This window comes from Hakea prostrata, chromosome 6 (genome assembly GCF_041222555.1).
Source record: "Hakea prostrata isolate BN-2017 chromosome 6, UWA_Hpros_2, whole genome shotgun sequence".
In the NCBI taxonomy this organism is placed as follows: domain Eukaryota; kingdom Viridiplantae; phylum Streptophyta; class Magnoliopsida; order Proteales; family Proteaceae; genus Hakea; species Hakea prostrata.
In genome coordinates, this window is record NC_142605.1 from 39244194 (window position 1) to 39258132 (window position 13939).

The 13939-nt window shown below is 40.4% G+C and overlaps 3 protein-coding genes across 3 annotated transcripts; 1 reads left to right on the plus strand and 2 right to left on the minus strand.

Moving 5' to 3' along the window:
* On the minus strand, nucleotides 1-573 carry LOC149014004 (uncharacterized). The gene has a single exon (XM_089157766.1). The coding sequence runs from the start codon at nucleotides 571-573 to the stop codon at nucleotides 1-3; it is 573 nt and encodes a 190-aa protein (XP_089013892.1).
* A 2097-nt stretch (nucleotides 574-2670) lies between these two features.
* Nucleotides 2671-6439, plus strand: IQD17 (IQ-domain 17). The gene is made up of 5 exons (XM_089159799.1): nucleotides 2671-3352; nucleotides 3496-3789; nucleotides 3891-4139; nucleotides 4241-4378; nucleotides 4480-6439. The coding sequence occupies exons 1-5, from the start codon at nucleotides 3227-3229 to the stop codon at nucleotides 5281-5283; spliced, it is 1611 nt and encodes a 536-aa protein (XP_089015925.1). The 5' UTR covers nucleotides 2671-3226; the 3' UTR covers nucleotides 5284-6439.
* Nucleotides 6440-6601: 162 nt separating this feature from the next.
* LOC149014006 (protein BRANCHLESS TRICHOME-like) lies at nucleotides 6602-8791 on the minus strand. The gene has a single exon (XM_089159747.1). The coding sequence runs from the start codon at nucleotides 8295-8297 to the stop codon at nucleotides 7293-7295; it is 1005 nt and encodes a 334-aa protein (XP_089015873.1). The 5' UTR covers nucleotides 8298-8791; the 3' UTR covers nucleotides 6602-7292.
* Between the last annotated feature and the right edge of the window lie 5148 nt (nucleotides 8792-13939).

A 13939-nucleotide genomic window follows, 5' to 3' on the forward strand; every position in this document is an offset into this window, starting at 1 on the left:
TTATTCAAGTAGCATAGCCGAGGAAACAGTTACACAAAGTTCCCGCAACCAAGGAGCGGATACAGGCCAAATAGTCGTGCTCGCAACTGACTTGGCCCTCCTTGCTAGGTGATCAGCTATATAGTTGATCTCCCTAGAAACATACATGAAGTGACACTCTTCAAAATAAGAGCTCATATGCTGAACATCTGCTACAATAGGGCTAATTTCTAGAGGAAACGGGCCATGTGGGCGACTTAATAAGGTCACTAACTCTTGGCAATCCATTTTAAAGTGGACTCTTCCAACAACTTCAGATAAAGCATAGAACATTGCAGCCCGTAAAGCCTTTGCCTCGTCCAAAAGTGGTGAAGTTGCTTCACTTGGTTTAGACACCGCCAAGATGGGGAGTCCGAGATGGTCTCGAATAATGTAGCCCAATCCTGCCATTTGTGATTGTTTATCCCAGGTTGCATCACTGTTGATTTTGTGATAACCTCTGGGTGGTGGAATCCATTGTTGAGTTGGGCCTACTTGAGTTGTGTAGCTGCTTGGACCAACAAAGGAAAGCCCATGGGCTTGGAAAAACTCCATGGCTGCTGAATAAACAGCCTCTCCCACAAGTTTTGGGGTCCAAGTACGTGTGTGGAATATAGTGTCATTTCTTGATTTGTTCAATTATTCAAGAAATGAAAAATAATAAAAGCGCAGAACAACAATATTGCCATGAAAGAAGACATGTTGTTGGCTCACGTATATATGATGATCCAAACTCAAATAGACATAGCTTCTGCCTTAGAAACATCAGCTGTTCTAATCCTTTGATAATGGGCTTGAGTCGCTTGACCACCAAATTCCCAAAATAGAATATTGAGCTTCGTCATGGCATTGATAATTGGGGTTTTAATGGGATGGGCTTCGTCTCTACGAGGAGGAGAACCCGGTTCTCAGGACAAAATTTGACTTCCCTGAAGCCCATTATGGATGATTTATATTTATAGGGACAAATTATTGACTTCCCTGAAGCCCATTATGCATGGATGATTACGTCTAAGCCCAATCCTTGCTCAAAACTATCAAAGCCCACATTAGGCCCACCCACTAAGACTATAGAGCCAACCCATACATTGGATCTATTACGCTCTTGAATTCCATATGTGCGGCAGATCCAAAAAATTAGTTCTCATATTAGGGTCTATAGATCATCCTCTTCCACTCTCCTCCCTCCTCTTCCATTTCCATTTCAAAATCTCCCTTACCTGGGATGGGATCATTTCTCCTTTATGAAGACCAACCATTAACCATAACATTGAATCAAATTGTTGACTAACAAAAAGAAATGGAAAAAAATATATATATCAAACCCGTTTTTGAAACAGAGGTTTGTCAGACACCTCTATTACATCTTAGGAATAACTTTTATATATAAGAGGAGACAACTATCAAATACATAGTAGATTTCACTATTCGTCCCAAGGATATTTAAATATTTGACAATGTACGATGGACCATTGATCATTGAGAACTTTGTCCTCATTAGCACCTCAGACAAGAGAGATTATTTTCAAATTTAACCTTACAATAAGGCATATTGTGTAGATCTAGGATTTTCATTATTTCTTTCTCAACGACTGCATGACTAAGATTGATTTATCAAGAAACAAAAAAAAATGATTGAGAGAGAATATACTAGTAGACTATGTTGTCAATGAATATTATAATTCCCTTTGGGTCATGTTTCTCACTTCACTTCTCATTAGAGCGCTTACAATAAACACTACGCATTAAATGCATAGGACGGTTAAGCAAAGCATTTTGGACTATTTAGATCGAAATTTTGATCTTAGCCATTCAAATTCAATGATATTGACCGTGAATGAGATCCAAAATCTCGCTTGATGGTTATGGGCACGACACAAGCAAAATTAATTTACAACCGAGTGGAGATAATCCTCCAAAATCCAGACTTCACTCAGCGTAAAGTGAGAGAGATTATCATTGTTTTTGTTTGTTTAATTTAATTATTAATTGTTGTTGGAATTTGGAAGCCATTCTATTCATTTATTATTTTAATTGAACAAATCTGAAGGAGAATCTATCAATGGTTTGACCGATCTCCCGGGGACTGAAACCACACGTCTATATTACCAAAAGGTCCGTAAAAGTTAGAAGCGGTCTTGGAGGACACAGCCTTACCTTACCCTACGGCCTACATTACAATTGTCAATTAACTGAGATCTACATCTACTCATCTACCTACCTACCTGTGGATTTTGGTTTGATTCAGCGCCATTAATTAGTGTTAGTTTGGACCGTCAAATTGAAATCAAAATTTCAATCCAGATCTTAATCTCACGACTTCACGAGTCACGACCTATATTCTATCGCTTTTAACGGCTCAGCCGAAATAAAATCCACCCACCTCTGTGCTTGTAAGTTGTAGTAACCCGTCCTCTCTCCTTCCCTCCCTCCCTCGTTCCTTCCCAGAACCAGAGAAAAGACCCACGCAAGAAAGAACGAAACGCCCCAAACCAACCCTCTCTCTCTTTCTCTCTTCATTTTGCTCTTGCTGTTGCCTGTTGCCGACACGTGATGCCATGAGAGTTGGTCAGTTTTTTAACGAGTAAAAAGTGGAACGTACATCCATAAAAAGCCATGCGCCAATAAAACTCTCTTTTTAGTACTTCCTCCTCCTCCGAAACCACGTCACGCCGGGGCTCTTTCCCTCCATACTATCTCAGTCATCTCCCTCAGGCCTCAGGTATCGACACCCTTCTCTGCTTTCAAGTTTCAACGCACACACTCTCTCTCTCTCTCTCTCTCTCTTCCCCCAACGCACCTAGCAAAGCCCGCATATGGTGGTGGTCATCAAGTTTATTTCCCTCTCTCTGTCTCTGACACCTCCATTAGTGTCTTCCATGCCACCAAGAGAAAAAGAAAGCAAAAAAAAAATTACACCTAATCTTCGCAGTTGCACAGCTCTCGTAATATGTTCCTGCACAGAATAACGTTCCATTATTCAACCCCACCCAGTTTCGTCTTTCTATCTATCTCACATTCTCACTCCAAAATAAAATAACAAGTTCATACAGAAAAGGAATCGATCTCCACGACTCCAACAAAAGGCAGCAGCAGCAGCACCGGTGCTCCAGTAACCCAATCCCAATCAAAAGCTCCAGTTTCCTCAGCTAGCTTCGACCTTGGTGTCTCTCCCTGTAAATGCAGCCCAGTGTCCTCCTTTGCTTCCATGGGAAAGAAAGGTGGAACCTCATGGTTGACAGCGGTGAAGAGGGCTTTCAGGTCTCCTACCAAGGACAACGAGTCGAGGAATAGCACAAGGAGAGAAGACCATGACCAAGAAGAGGAGGAAAAGGTCACTTCGCTTTCCCTTTCCCTTTCTCACTTGCTTTTCTTCCTTGTGTTATCCCCTTTTGGTTGTGGTGTGCACATTGTTCGCAGATTTACCTACTCCAGCGGGAATCACTACAATGCAATAACCGATCTGGGCTTTTGTAGAAACCGGAGAAGCGACGATGGATTTTCCGAAAACCTTCTAATCATGACCTGGTGACACAACAATGCGAAGCGAAGCCTGCAGCTACGTCGACCAAAACCACGAATCCTGCTGCGGCTACAGCAGAGGAACAAAGGCATGCTATTGCCGTCGCAGTAGCAACAGCTGCTGCTGCTGAGGCGGCCGTTGCCACTGCCCAAGCAGCTGTGGAAGTGGTTCGCCTCACCAGGCCTTCTGGTCTCCTTAGAGAACACTACGCTGCTATTATGATTCAGACCGCCTTCAGAGGCTATTTGGTAATCCGGAATCAAACACAAAAATTCTCCTAGATTTTGTTCAGTTTTATGTTTTACCCTTTTTCTCATGATAACTTAATTTTTTTTCTGTGGCGGCGAAGGCGAGAAGGGCTCTTCGTGCGCTGAAAGGGCTTGTAAAGCTCCAAGCTCTAGTGAGAGGTCATAATGTCCGAAAGCAAGCAAAGATGACTCTTCGGTGCATGCAAGCGTTGGTGAGAGTGCAAGCTCGAGTGCGGGATCAACGCGTGAAGCTTTCCCAGGATGGAGGCAGAAGGTCCGTCTTCCATGACGCTAACAGCTTCTTGTGGGAGTCACGATATCTTCAAGACATTGCAGAGAGGAGGTCCATGGTACAGTATTCTCATTATGTCCGAGCGAGTCCTCTCCTGGCAGTTACCATAAACTTCTCTAATTAGGTTTAAACCCAAGAGTCTCTTTTTCTCCTTCACAGTCAAGAGACGGAAGCAGCATTGCAGACGATTGGGACGACCGCCCACATACGGTTGAGGAGATTCAAGCCATATTGCAGAGCAGAAAGGATGCTGCTTTAAAACGCGAGAAAGCCCTCGCCTACGCTTTCTCTCAGCAGGTTCACCTCTCTCATTCACTCTGTTTCTGAATCTATCTCTGTATTTATAACATTTGAGAATTCACATTTGCAAAAAAAAAATCTCCATTTTCATTTTCAAGATATGGAGATCCGGTAGAAACTCGTCAATCGGAGACGAAGAAGAACTCGAAGATAGACCAAAATGGCTGGACAGGTGGATGGCCACGAAACAATGGGAAAACAGGGGAAGAGCTTCGACTGATCAAAGGGAACCCATTAAGACAGTTGAAATCGATACTTCTCGTCCTTATTCTTATTCAGCCCCTAAGAACAGAAGATCGCAGCCCCAAACTGGTGCGCATGGTCTTGCATCTCCTCTCCACAGAGCCCACCAGCTGCATCTGTCTAATCACCAGTCCCCTGTCACTCCTTCTCCCTCTGGAGCAAGACCTCTACTAGTACGCTCGGCCAGTCCTCGCTGCCAAAGAGAAGAGAGGAGCTACCCAGCGGCGCAAACACCGAGCTTAGGGTCCAGCTATTACCTCAACAACGCCATGCGCCACCATGGACCCAGTTCAAATATTGGGGTTGGGGCTGGGTCTGGTTCTGCGGCAATGCCAAACTACATGGCTGCCACAGAATCGGCAAAAGCTCGTATTAGGTCGCAGAGTGCACCAAGGCAGCGGCCAGCGACGCCTGAAAGAGAGCGAGTGGGGTCAGCGAAGAAACGTCTTTCCTTTCCCGTTCCCGACACTTACAGCACTGGCAGTGTCGGCGGGTACAACTACTACAGCCACAGCTTAAAGAGCCCAAGCTTCAAGAGCGCTCATGGAGGTCAATTCGGTATGGAGCAACAGTCAAATTTATCTTCCTGCTACACAGACAGCATCGGTGGCGAAATATCTCCCTCTTCGACGAGTGACCTCAGGAGGTGGTTGCGCTAGGATTTTGAATGCTTACCTGCATGGGGCTTCCAGGTTTAACAAGTTGTCCAAGAGTGGCTGTCGGCTGGTGATTTCTTTTTTTCTTTTTTCGTCAAAGTTAGGTTGGTGATTTCATAAATTTGGTTTGTGTTCTTTTTTCCTTGTTAAGTTAATCCGATGTTCAAATCAATCAAGAACTGAAAAGAGCCAATGATTGATCGAACACAATGCTTGATGTCACTTTGTTCAATCCGCCAGTTGCAGCAGCATATCTCATCAAATTTTGAACAATTCAGACCTGTTCGCTGTTTTGATTGAGATTCGATTTTACGCTTTTCCGTCAGATTTCGCCTCTTTTCCCTGATCCTTGATTGTTGATTGATTCAACCAGTGACTTAATCGAACCCAAAATAGGAAGGGCCAAGAGTTCCTTTTGCTTGTTTTCTTCTTTTAGGTCAACATGCCAAAACATTACCATTCAAGCAATCATCATGTACAATAATATGACATGACAAAGTATGTAGACTGGAATCCTGATCGTCTCAAAGGGGATAGGTTAACAGTAGCAGCGGACCTCAATGATTAAAAAAATGTTCGAGTAGAGAAGAGAGGAATATATCACACTGTTGCCTAGCATGTACACGATTCTGAGGTTTCCCGATCCATCTGGATTATCAAGTTCTTTCTATTGTGAGGGCTTCAGGACCCAAGTAGATCTGAGACTAGAACTTAATTTCTGAAGACAAATGGTTCAAAACTTTTAACCCAGTAGTTCTGAGCATCGAACTCAGTTTCTGAAGTAATTGTTAGAAGGCAAATGTCTCAGCAGTCATAGCTTTTGACTTTCACATCATCAGGACACAGGAGTAACTTAAGACTTGACCAAATTCAACCGAGCTCTCAATGGAGTGGACAATGCTATACGCACTTTCTAAGGTATAGCTAAAATCATTGATGCTTGAGAGCTTATTGCTGTAAATTATAGCAGGAGGGGTCTTTTGTCATCATAAATGTTGGAGATGAGGAGCTGCAGAAAACAATAAACTAAAATTCAACGACTCCATAACCTTTGGATCGAATACTATTATGCTAGTTCTTCCTTAATTCTTGCAAACAAGTCTGTTTTCACCAAAATGTCTGCAAGAGAAGATGAGTTGTCATGACGTAGTCCTAAACTATAAACAAAAGGATGTGATCCAGAACAGAGGGATAACTATATAACAGCTGAAGACACCGGGAGCCGCAGTCACTGACTGTAATAGCAAGTGATAGATGAGGTAAGCTTCACTGGAAACAGGCAGCCGGTTGTATATATTAGAACAACAATGCAGTTCGCTGACAAAAAGCCTTAACCTGTGTCACGCACAGAAAATTGAAATGCAAGTTTATATTTCCATGGATGAAACGATAGAATGATGCCTGCAAGTCCCATTACGATAGAATGATGCCTGCAGGTCCCATTCAGATTCCATTCGATCGATCTCCACTCTCAGATTGAATTGGTGACACTAAAATGACTGTAGTGGGCTTGCAATGCATAAGCCATAAAGCTGAAATGTGCTCTAGCTTTTCTGTGCCCCTGACGGTTCTTTTGCCGCACAGTATACCACTTGTATGCTTCTTTTCAATAAATAGAAACGTTTTCTTTTTTCAACACCTCTTAGACATTTTTGTGAATACCAGTATTATCAAGGAAATTTCTGCAAGTTTTAGTCCCTTTCAGTTTCAACTTCAGACTCTTGTTCATCAGATACTTTTTTCAAAATCTCTAAGTCATGAAAATGATAGAACAAGTGACAGACCATCCAAGTCAAATTCAAAAATTGGATTAAGATCCCATCTGAAGCAAATTTTCATGACAAAACAGAGCAACTATAGATTATCAGAAGAAACACGACCCAGAAAGGCTCAAGTACTTAACCATCTCAACTGACAAAAGAATGAATGAATTGAAAGATGAGGAAAAGAGTATCGCAGTAAGAGACACGAAATAAAGAGTAGAGGCCGGGGGAAATAAAGATGCTGGGGAATCAACTCCTGATTAGATTATGGCTTCGGATGGGGCTTCTGTGTCTCAAGAGAAGGCGAAGTTGAGCTTTTTGACACTCCAACATGGTGCTTAAATGCCTCCCTCTGGGGCCATTTGCCCGAACCACCTTCGGGAACTCCACAAATCCCTTGATGCCTCTCTTAATGTGGGGGTTCTCTACCTCAGCCGATGCTCTTCTCTGATTCTGATTCGAACTCATGATCGATCTACCACCCCTACTACTATCTCCATTGTGGAAACCTAATAACGTCGTCGAATTTGCAATGTTGGAATTACAGGAAGAACTCCCATAATATTTAGACGATGTCATGCTTGTAGCGACCTCGTCGGATATGTTCTTTCTATCCTCCTCTGCTTTTGTCTCGTGCATTTGAGATGGAGAGTGAAGCTGGTACTGAAACCCCACCAACTTCTCCTCCATTAAAATCTTGGCTTCCGTCAGCTCCATCTGGATCTTCTCTTCCCGCAGCACCTCAGCCATCCTCAGCATCTTCCGCTCCTCCTCCATTTCTCTCCTCATCCGATCTATCTCTGCTTTATTCGATGCGATCTCCATGGCCAGCACATCGCACACTCGTTCAACAGCGCCTCTCCCTCTCCTTTCCTCCGACAACTCCTTGGCCAGTCTTTTATTTATGTATTCAAGATTCTCACGAGCTTCGCGTTCCCGCTGAAGCCCCAACTTCAATTCTGCGATCTGGGCCCTAAGAATTTTGAGCTCAGAATCCATCATGGGTCTGAAGATGCTGGGATCCCGATCCCACGGAGGAGGAGCGATTTTACGGGCCGAGACAGGCAGGTGGAGAATGTGGCCACGACCTCTTCGCGGTGGCAGCCGCCGCTGCTGCTGCTGCTGCTGTTGCTGTTGTGGATCATAGAATGGGTTCTCGTAAAGCTTCCAGCTTGGCAAAGTTATGGCCGTACTTATGCTCTGGTTCCTTGGTTCCTCTGGGTTTCTTATCATCAACGCCATCGTCTCATCCATATCTCCTCTGCTTTATCTTCTTTACCTCTATTTTTCTGTCTCTCTCTTTCCTTTCTTTGTTTCGTTTTTGGTTTTCTCTCTAAGATCTACCACCGAAGATGAAGATTCAACGAAAGAAAAGGCAACAGGGGTTGGCCCCTCTCTCTACCCGTTTCCGTTTTCTTCTATCGATCGAAAAAGAAAACAATGGATCACATGCGCCTTCCGCATCTCATAATTGTATATAAATATATAATCAAACCTGGTGAGGAATGGAGTCTTCGTGATGGAGAATGGAGATGAAAGGATCGATCAAATCCTTCTCTAGTTAGTCACGAACATCACTCAACAGGTATCAGGGTTCTCTACAATTTCACTCAACGTGTAATATTTTAATGCAATGGTATTCATTGAATTTATATTAATTTTTAAATTAAAATACTTCATATGACTGAACCTATAAGGCTATAACTCATTAGGAACACCCGTGAAGAGAACTATTCAAAGACTCGACAGAATCTAACCTGGTCCACTGGAGGTTTGATGTACAAGAATTTTCATATAAAAAAAAGTTTTAAGTCAGGTACAAAGTTTGTTTTATCAAAGAAACTAACTATGTATGACTTCTGATATATAGAACAAACTATTAGCAAAAAGTTTAATGGGGTATTTTATTTATTTATTTATTTCTGATAAATGATACGGTCCTTAATCCAGTAATTCTCATATTCTTCTTCTTCTTTTTTGGGTTTTCAAACTCATTCTCAGATTGTTATTCATTCAATTTAGTAGAGTAGAGAATATCCTTTTATGTAACAAAAAAAAAAAAAAAAAAAGAATATCCTTTTATAGGAGCTCAGAGTATTTGTCATTGGCAAACGTTAGCTTTCATTATAACACAAAACATGAACCAAAATATTTTAGATATAAATTCTTCTAACTCTGTGTGCAAATATTTCGGTACCTCTTTGTTCCACTCTCGATCCATCAAAAGATTAGGCTTCTTGTAGATAAAGTCTATCAAACTCAAAGCTTGGAAAGCAAACCTTCTACATGTCTTTCTTTCATATTTCAAAAACTATTTGCAAAATTCTGGATCAAGTTTGTGCTCAACTCTGGCATGGACTATTACCAAGGCCTCAAAGCATTCTCGAATCTCCGGGGATCGTATGTTTGGTCCTTTATCTCATGGTCGTCAGGATTTTCGTAAAGCTAAGGATCACAATAAAACCTTACTATTTAAGTTATCTTGGCCACTTCTAACCAATCCATCTGCACTTTGGGCGAGAATTCTTAAATCTAAATATTTTCTCCTTTCCTCTATCTTTTATCCTAAAGTCAAGAAAAAATCTGGGTCTCGCATCTGGCTGGGAGTAAAATTATCTTCGAGCTCTTCGAGACTGGGTTGTTTGTAATGTTGGAATTAATAGCTCAGCCTCTTTTGCCTTTGATCCCTGACTTACAACCATACCAAATAAACTTCTGCTTGTTTCTTTCCCTTCTAATTTTCCCTGCACCTAAACCTTTGGATTCTGTATGTACTGGTTTTCTTTTTCTTTTTTTTGGTAAAAGGTAGCTGTGTATTATGTACTGGTTTACTTTATTGCAACATGATAAGTGTTTACAATCTTGGCTCTTCTCTATTATGATCATCACCTGTCATTCCTTGTGGGAATTCCATAACAAGATTGTTTTTAACTCTTAACTCTGTACTCCCAACGGATGTTATTGAAACAGTTGGATTTTGGGTTCAATGTCTTAATTTATACAGGGAAGACCCTCCTTGTCCTCCATTAGACAGCTCACAAAGTGACTCTTCCAACTCTCAACTGGCCTAAGGATAATAACACTACTCTTTGGATTGCAGGTACTGTACTGCACTCCAACGGTTAAAGGAAGGGCGTTTGATGGGCATTCTGCATAGTGGTTAATGGTTCTTTTTTTGTTAAAGACTGGAAGATCGCCGGGGCACAACGGATCGTCATACAATCATAGATGGACTTTTGGCAGCTGTTAAAGCTGGAGTTTTTGCGATGTTTCCATAAGTATAATTACTAGTTTTTATAGTTTACCTATTGTTCTACCTAAACCCTGTAAACGTTGGCCTTGTGACCTTCTACCAGAGCTCATAAGTCTGGTGTCTCAAGGTTTGAACCTTGTATCCTTTGTAGATACTACCTTTGAATGAATGAAGTCGTTTCTATGTTATGCTATGTATCACGTATGACAGGTTATCTATTGTATAAAATTACTGTCTTTGGTGAATGAAAAGAAAAATTATAACACAAAACCTCAGTGAGACAATATGCATTTTCTAATTTTGATAATTTGTTTTTTCCTCTTTTATACAAGCAATCGTAGCCCTACTTTTTTGTGTTTTGTTCTCTGAAATTGGATCTTTATCTTCTCTGGTATTTACTCGGTCTGGTCTACTATGAGTCTATGACCACTCTCGCTTTCACGCTGGCTTATTACAGCCTCATTGTTAGTTTCACTGGAAATCATCCCCAAAACCAGAATCTAAAACAGGCACGGGTTGTCATTTGTGCGGTGTGCAACCGAATCAGTCTAGCATGTTTTTTCGAGGTGCCATGTGTCTAAGCATGTGCTGCAAGCAGGAGCCTGGGTCTTAGGACTGAACCTTTATCTGCTAATTCAATTCTGGATCTGTATATTGATATTATGTTTTCAGATGCACTGGGAGACTTGACGACTCTGGAATGAATTTTCTCGATCTGCAGCTCATTTTTTTCAAAATTTTCCACTACCTCATATTCTACAATTGTTAACATGATTCTTGAATTGTACAGCAGGTCAGTAGCAGAAAACCCTTTCATTTTTGGGTGGGTGGGGGGTCGGGAAAAAACTCTCCAGAATTAAGTGAATCACATGACAGAACTTCAACCACAAGATGGAAATGGGTTAAAGGATGGAAGCAACATGAATTCAGAAGTAATAGACCCAGGAAAAACAAAAGCAAAAAAACAGGACTTCAAATAATTGATCTCACAACAGAGATTCTGATCTTTTACCAAAAAAAAAAAACAGAAATTCTGATCTGGAAAGACAACATATTGGAGAGGGAGGGAGAAAGAAGCTGTCAAAGCTCACAACTCAGTCCCTTTCTGAACAAGTCATTGGTGCCAACAAGAAATTCGATTTTCAAAACTAAATGAACTCAATTCATCCACACAAACTGATAATGATAAAAAACAGTCAAATAAACTCTAACAAGAATGAAGTATGATAAACTTAGCACTCTTGTAAAGCAACTGGTATTGATAAAAACAGTCAAATAAACTCTAACAAGAATGAAGTATGACAAACTCGGCACTCTTCTAAAGCAACTCAAAACCCAATCTCTTAATTAGAAACTTCAAATATCAAGAAGTCATTGGCACAATGGCAAATAAAATTCCTCACATAAAACCGATAATGATATCCTAACAGTTGAATACACTAACAAAAACAAGAAATTAAGTATAACCAGGAACTAGGACTCTAGTAAAGGGACCATTACTCCCAATTTCTTAATATTCCCAATCTCTCAATATTAGAAAATTCTTGTAACCCAACACTAACCCCAAAATCAATAACAAAAGAACCTCAAAAAGTTAGCCCCATCACCAAAGTAAATAAAGTCTATCACAATTCCGGCCAATTGCCTCAGGAATTGGATTTAATTTCTTTCTAGGCTTGGGCTTCCAAAGCCCAGCAATTTTACCATAGGCTTTCCTCTGAATCACTGAGGGGTAGGTAGTCATCTCAATTTCAAACTATGTAAAGCAAGAGCCAAAGTTCTACTTCAAAATAAACAATTCCGGCCAAATTAAAAGGAATTTGAAATGAAAGATACTACAGGTATTATAATCAAAATCATTTTATCAATTCTCATTTTTTGCCCACAGCAATCTCCAAAGTAGGATAAACTTAAACATTATCCACTATACATCACATGTGTCAGATATGGTCTTTATGGAACTCCTTGGAACACACAAAACACAAAAATCCTTTTCACGGAGATAATTTAATCTACAACACATGAGCACCATTGCAACTCATTCAAGAACCATGCCAAATAGATGGGTGGAGGTTGACGGCAATTAATTTAACAAGGAAAACAACAGTCAATTTCCTCTGAAAAGAAAATGTCATACAAGAACTCAATAAAGCAACTCCGCTTAGCAAACGCAATCCATACTAGAAACCACATCATCAAGAGTCATACTTGGACAAAGTAGACAAATGCAGCAGCTCCAGAATTTTTTTTTTTTTTTTTTTTTTTTGGGGCGGGGGGGGGGGGGGGGGGCACAGAAAGAAAAATAAACTATATTCAGAGAGGTTGGACCATAGCCTTCACTTGGACTGTTCGACCACTTAAGCATCTATATAAAGTATTAACTTTTCTTGAGGTTGGGTTTTTTTTTTTTTTTTTTTTGGGGGGGGGGGGGGGGGGGAAGAAGACAATGGCCTCACTGTCACAATCTTTGAATTCTTCAGGACCTACCTCTCTCACTATTGTTTTCTTAGAAAGCTAGCTACCTTATTTAATTCCCCCCCCCCCCCCCCACCCATGCATGGAATTGCCTTATGTCACTAACCTTTCGTTACCATCTCTTTTTTATCTTTCTTCAGTCCACATATCGAAAACATTTTAGTTCACTTTTCAGTAACCAACTAGAAACATAAACATTTTCAGTGATGCAATGCACATATGAGGATATACTCAAGGAAGAAGCAGCAGCTAATTGCCTAGCTGGCAGCCACAATTTTCTTAGTCTTGGCCCCCAGGGTTGTTTTAGTTCCTTTTTTCTTAGCTGTCTTCCAGTCTTGTCATCCAATCTAGTACTCCGGATGAAGTAATTTACCTTCTATTTTTCGTTGTTAGCAATTGCTATCTCATTTCACTGGTAGACAGCAACTGACTAAACATATTTTCTTAAAAGCTGCATAACAATTGACACCAAACATTTGAAGACTCAAAGCACACCTAATCATTTATTATTTTCAAGTACATGATAGCTATTACAGACCCTAGTTCCTTTCTCCAAATCATTAACATTAATGAACTCTCACATACTCCAATATTTCCTAACTTATCCATTTGATAGGGCTGTAGTATGTTGATTTTTAATCTAATAAATAGAAATAGGATTCACGGAACAGCTTCAGACAATGGTAAAAAAAATAAAAAATAAAAAAAGGTGACAAAAGTTACCTGCAAAAATATCAACCTCAGGCAGTTTGTAATATCCTTAGATGACCTTCCAAAACTCACATATTATCCATTCTTTTACCCTTGTGAGAAGAAAGTCTGTTTTGCTCTGCTCCATTCACCTTTAAAGGTCACAAAATGTTCTTGGTCTTTGAGTACTAATGCTTGTACAAATGCATACATCATCTCTCTTCGAACTATCTAAGTATGATAAGATTAACTTATCCTTTACCTTTACCATTGACTAACTTAAAAATTCAACTTGGGGTTTTTATCAATTATCATCCAATTATTGTACAATCTTATGCAATTCAAGTTCTTGTAGCCATTAACCTCCTTAGGTAACTATTAAAAAAATATTTCCTATGCCAAAAAAGGAAATATTCTAAAACAACTTAAATTGAAGCACTGGTTCAAACCAACTGAACCAGTTCAGTTTAAAATACCA

What these genes read in the sequence shown, in the direction of transcription:
- LOC149014004 (XM_089157766.1), bottom strand. Translation starts at nt 573, where the DNA reads ATGGAGTTTTTCCAAGCCCATGGGCTTTCCTTTGTTGGTCCAAGCAGC.
- IQD17 (XM_089159799.1), top strand. Translation starts at nt 3,227, where the DNA reads ATGGGAAAGAAAGGTGGAACCTCATGGTTGACAGCGGTGAAGAGGGCT. An exon ending in ACCAAGAAGAGGAGGAAAAG is followed by an intron (nt 3,353 to 3,495) that starts GTCACTTCGCTT and finishes GGGCTTTTGTAG; the next exon opens with AAACCGGAGAAGCGACGATG. An exon ending in CCGCCTTCAGAGGCTATTTG is followed by an intron (nt 3,790 to 3,890) that starts GTAATCCGGAAT and finishes GTGGCGGCGAAG; the next exon opens with GCGAGAAGGGCTCTTCGTGC.
- LOC149014006 (XM_089159747.1), bottom strand. Translation starts at nt 8,297, where the DNA reads ATGGATGAGACGATGGCGTTGATGATAAGAAACCCAGAGGAACCAAGG.